This window comes from Phalacrocorax aristotelis, chromosome 3 (genome assembly GCF_949628215.1).
Source record: "Phalacrocorax aristotelis chromosome 3, bGulAri2.1, whole genome shotgun sequence".
NCBI lineage: Eukaryota > Metazoa > Chordata > Aves > Suliformes > Phalacrocoracidae > Phalacrocorax > Phalacrocorax aristotelis.
The window spans coordinates 130,045,513-130,050,828 of NC_134278.1; the positions used below are offsets into that span (position 1 = coordinate 130,045,513).

General features: G+C 44.7%; 1 protein-coding gene across 2 annotated transcripts in view; it reads left to right on the forward strand.

Moving 5' to 3' along the window:
• Window positions 1-2,978, forward strand: part of ZC3H6 (zinc finger CCCH-type containing 6) — a 28,654-nt gene extending 25,676 nt beyond the window's left edge. For both annotated transcript variants that reach the window (XM_075089666.1, XM_075089667.1), the window contains exon 12: window positions 553-2,978. In XM_075089666.1, coding sequence (XP_074945767.1) covers window positions 553-2,054 — 1,502 coding nt within the window. In that variant the 3' untranslated portion in view covers window positions 2,055-2,978. The remainder of the gene's footprint in view (window positions 1-552) is intronic.
• Window positions 2,979-5,316: the final 2,338 nt, after the last annotated feature.

A 5,316-nucleotide genomic window follows, 5' to 3' on the forward strand; every position in this document is an offset into this window, starting at 1 on the left:
GAAGGTAGTTGAGAATTTATCCTTTAAAATGAAATATTCTTATTTCTTCCCTTCCTGAATCTCAACCTCTCCCCAAAACCTTGAGATCTGGATTGTAATAAGGCAGCACATTCCCCATTTGTAATTTACCTCTTTTTAAGACTACTGTAAGGTGCCATTTTACTTTTCTGCCACCCACAACGAAGGTCCTTTTCATCAAGATTCAGATTTTAAATGTTTTTTTTTTTTTTACTAGTACTCATAGAAATAATTGTTTGAAAGCAGGTTATTTTCCCAGATTAATATTGACAGAGAGAGATGTAGACAGAATGCAGCAGACTTTGGGATTATCTCAAGCACCTACAGTTTTTCTGTTGTATCAGTTCTTCATTGAAATTAATTTTTGCAATTTTAGATTAAGGTGGTTGTAACACAGGGAGGGATGATTTAATATCGGGTCTTTTCAGTTTGCTTTTACTGAGAAGCTACCCTTTATATGAGTAAATGTGTTGTATTCCCTGGTGATCATTTGCTTGAATAATCTTTTCTTTCTTTCTTTTTTTTTTTTTTAAGATGACAATGTTAACTGGTATTCCAGTAGTGAAGAAGAAGAGGGGAGCAGTGTTAAATCAATACTAAAAACCTTGAAGAAACAAAGTGAAAATTTTAGGAATAGGCAGCAACATTCCACAGAGCAGCACATGCTTGGTATTCCTACTGATCCAAGGCTGGCAAAAGAAAAAGGCACAGGGCCTCAGGCTGCTGACCCAAGACTTCGGGCCTCTCCAAGGTCCAACCCCAGAAAGCCTGCAGACTCCGCGTCCTTGGACCCGCGGCTTGTGCGAGATCCCAGGATGCACAAGGTCAGCGAGGGTGGCCATGCCAGCTCGTCCCTTGGGGGAGCAAAGCTAGATTTACACCATGCGCACGCTGGGATTAAGGTCAAGCAAAAAGGGATGGATGATGATGAAGAGGACTCAGAAAGAGAACTGAGAGAACGAGCTTTTCTGATACCGTTGGAACCTTTGCCCGGTGTAACACTAAGGGATCCCCGATCTCAGCTCAGGCAGTTCAGCCACATTAAAATGGATGTTACCCTCATGAAACCAAACTTTGCGAAGCATATTGTATGGGCACCCGAAGACTTGCTCCCGATACCTTTGCCTAAGCCTGACCCTGTCTCTTCAATCAATTTACCTCTTCCTCCACTCATTGCTGACCAGAGACTTAATAAACTGCGGAATTTGAAAAACGATCCCCATCCAAATGCCATGCCAGCTGACCCGCGACTAGCGGCAAAGGCAAAAAACAACCTCACGGGCAGGAGTGGCTATTTGGATCCGTCTGCAGATTCGCATGCCAGTAGCTCAAGCAAATTAGGAGATCCTCGCTTACAAAAAAATGTCGATCCCAGACTCCACAGACTGTCGAGTGCAGATACGCATCATGGAGTCGCAAAGGATTCACACCCTCCAAAGTTTGATCCCCGCCTCGCCAGATCTGCTGCCAGCTCATCACAGCCCTCGGAAGCTGTGACTGCTAAACCTGACCCAGATGCTCTGCCTCCGTACGCGCCCAAATTATCATCGAGCGGCGTTAGGCTGGGAACTCCGGGCTCGATACTGAGCGGTATTAGTTTGTATGATCCAAGGGATCACAGCTCATCATTGGACACGGCTCCGGCTAGTTCAGGAGAGAACGGAGAAAACCAGAAAAAAAGTATTTTGAAAAATTCTGGTAAAAATGACCCCGGTCTCTCAGAAGATACGTCGCTGCAGAAGGCTGCCTCGAACGTGGAAAAAAACACAGAAGGATCAGCGGAAGCTACTTCAGATAAAGCAAACAGCACCAGTAAATCTCAGGCTAAACACTCCAGCGCTGCACCAGCGGTGCACAATCTTCCTATCCAAGCGTTATCAGGATTAATCAGACCGCAGTACAGCGACCCGAGGCAGGTTAGACAGCCCGGACAGGTAACTCAAACGCAGGATAGCGACCCGAATGGGGAATCGGATGATAAGTCGTTAAAAGATGTTTTCAAGACTTTCGATCCAACCGCTTCACCGTTTTGTTAGCAATTGATTTTAAGTCTTTTTACTGTTGTGAATATTGCAATTTTCTGCTGTTTTGTAACTGGTTTACCTCTTTGCTTTATTTATTTTTAAATTATGATTATCAACACTTTTCAGCTGCTAATCTCAGAACCACATGCAGTTATACAGTATGCTCTAGTGTTTGCAAAGCTGTGGTATTTTCTATATAATACTTTTCCAATTTCAGGGAGACTAATAATTGACGTGTAGAAAAAACCCCATGTATCGTGTTAGAGCTGATAAAAGCACTTTCATTGTAAATAAGTCATTAAGGAAGTCCGAAGACCTGTATATGTGTGAGCTGTCTCTTTCATAAACGACATTTAGATATGATTGCCACATTTGTATGATTGTATAGATACAAGCAATATTATGTACATTACTGTGAGAGACGCTGTTTGACAAGGATTGTCCGACGCATCAAGCCAAACCTACTAACTGATTTAAAAACCTACGTAAATGATTTAAAAGGAAAACGTCGATCCTCCTTTTCAGATCGGTTGATGTAAGACATTGACAGTTTTTATTCATGCAGTCAATATTCTTAGTGTAAAAGAGACCTATATCGCATATTGAGGATTAAAAATGTCATATCTTTTAAAAGTATTTTATTCTATGCTGTATATAGAAGAAATTGTGAAGTACATAACTAGAAGAAAGTTACTGTTAAAAGTGGAGAATACCTAAGTTGTCTAATACAGAAAAGGTTTTTATTTAATTTTTTCACGCATACACAATTCTGATTAGTGCTATAAGTTACATTGTGGTGTTCATGTATTTCAATGTATTTTTGTATTCAGCTGCTTAATTTGTATTGCTTTTTTTGTATTGATGTAACTGCAGTACTTGTATTCATGGTGTCTTTATGACATTTTTAACAAAAAAATTAAAAAGGGTACAGTTAAAGTCTGGTAATGACTGTGATGTTGACACGTTGGCAGCTATCTCAGCGCTGGGGAAGGAGCAGTGGGGGTGGCCGCAGGATGAAGGTGACTAGAACTGGTTTTAGTACAGTCGCTACACCGCTTTGCAGTCAGATGGTAGTGGGGTTTTAAACTAACCTTGTACTGAGTCCAGACGGAGTTAGCTTGCTGCGTGGTTCCAGCATCAGACCGCCGACTTGGAGAGAGTCGTCGATGTTCTCTTACTACAGTTACCAGCATTGCTATGAGAAATGTCGTGCATGTTGTTTAATTTCTGAAGATGTTGCATGCCGAGAGCACAACTGTCCTCAAAACCTCTCTTGTTTTGCCTTTTGGGTTGCTTTTTATATACAGGAAATGTAGTCATACCTAGCTAGCTGCATTTACAATAAAAATTTGCCGTCTGCTCAATTGCCATCTGGTTCCCGCCCACTTGGAATGTTTCTTTGCATTAAGTCTCTTCCTCGGTGGGCCGTTTCCTCTTGGTTTTTGTAAGTTGGCCCAAGTAACGCCTGCGACTGGGACAGCGCAGCGTTTATCACAAATCCCTTGGGTTTGGTTTCTTCCACCTGGGAGACAAACAGGCAAGAATACAAGTGTCTCGTGTGGATGAGCAGAGCTTGGATAACAGAGGGAAGCCGCTGATTTCTACGTGTGCAAAGCATGGCAGAGGAGGCATCGCTGGAGGCAACAGTGGTTTCAGTTTGCCTTCCTAACTTCCCGGAGTGTTAATTGTATTCATGTTATGATATTTTGAATCGCGCTCACTCAAAATAATTGAAAACTAGGTAACAGACCTGAAACTTTTGGTGTTATTTTGGCATAATCTATTAGTCCTACATAATTACTTCTTATCACTTCTTCATCTGGTGACAAGTGAGGCTGTTCAAGAATTGCATCAAAAAAACCAAGCCAGCAGAACTGGCCAGCAGGGAAAAATAGAAATAGTTTGGAAATAGCACGTGGGTTGTTAGGGGAACAATGGGGAAAAGTTGCAGTGTTGAAGCCAAAGGTGTGGTTCACATTTAGACGTGGAGAGTACGTGCAGGATGCGCGGCTCTGACCTGAAGTTGCAACTTCTTGTAAGGTGGTGATGACGACATCATCACTGGATTGGATTCTCTGTGGTTGGTTTTTTTTTTTTTGAAAGCACTGGAAAAGTAAGTGTCAGAGGAGAAGCTTTGCTACCAAGAGCAAAATGTCGTGCCTTAGAGTTGAGGTAGCCAAAGAATCTCGGGTGGTTTGCCATCGGTCCGGTTATGGACCCGTTTTGGAGCTGCAGGGTGTGTTCTGGAGGGAGAACCCAGAGTGCTGGCATCTAACCTCGGAGGTCTGCTGCCGTCTCGGTATCTTTAATACAGTTCTTTATTTTGGAAAAGAAGGGGTACAAAGGAAGGAGGAAACAATTTGAAAGGGGCCAGCTAGGCATTGCAGCTTATTGTCTCCAAGTATAACCATCTCCCTCCTTCTTCCCAGATCCAGCCGTGCCCAGCCGGCAGGGCCCTGAGAGCCTCCCCAGGCATGGCACGAGGGTCTGCAGGCTGCCGCTCGCTCCTCCGTCTGCCTGGGCTCGCTGGTTTATTCGTTGCAGATTTCTTCCCCGAGCCTACGCTTGCTCTGGTGTGTCCTTTGCTACTGCGCTGTCTCGGAACGTGGAGGAGATGCATTGCTACGGCGCAAGTACTAAACCGCCCGATACGGGGAAGGTCAGAGGGGGCAGGTGGGGACAGCCCTGGCACACCGAGGTGGGCTGGAATGGGCTGCAGGCAAGTCAAGTCCCACGTGCTATGCGGATTCATTGTGTCTTTTGCAGGGAGGGCCCGTTTCCGTCTCTTCCCCACGTGCAGCATGCTGGTGCGGAGCCGTGTTTCCCTCAGACGCTTGCAACACGTGCCCCCGAGGCTGTGAAGCACGGGTGTAACGGGAGCAGCCAGTATCGTCGGTCCTGAGTGCTCTGTGAGCCTGTCGCTATGAGGTGGGTGATCATCAGCACTGAATGTTTTACTCTGGGTAAAAGAGAGTCCTGGGGCTGAGAGGGATTTGGGGAGAAAAGTCTCATTTCTCCACATTGCAGGATCTGCCTAGTCAGGGGCAGCAGGTGAGACAAAACGCTCCCAGCGCCTGCTAGCCCTGGAGACGTGAAAGGGTAAAATGTTTGATCTTGTCTGCACTTCAGAAAGACTGAGCATTGCTAGAGCACCGCCGGGTGTTTGCTGCCCCATGATAAAAATACTCGAGGGAGATTTGTAGTCTCCCTGGGTAGCCTGTTTTAATATTTTCCTACTGTGACTAAAAGACTCTTAACGTGAATCCTTCATATT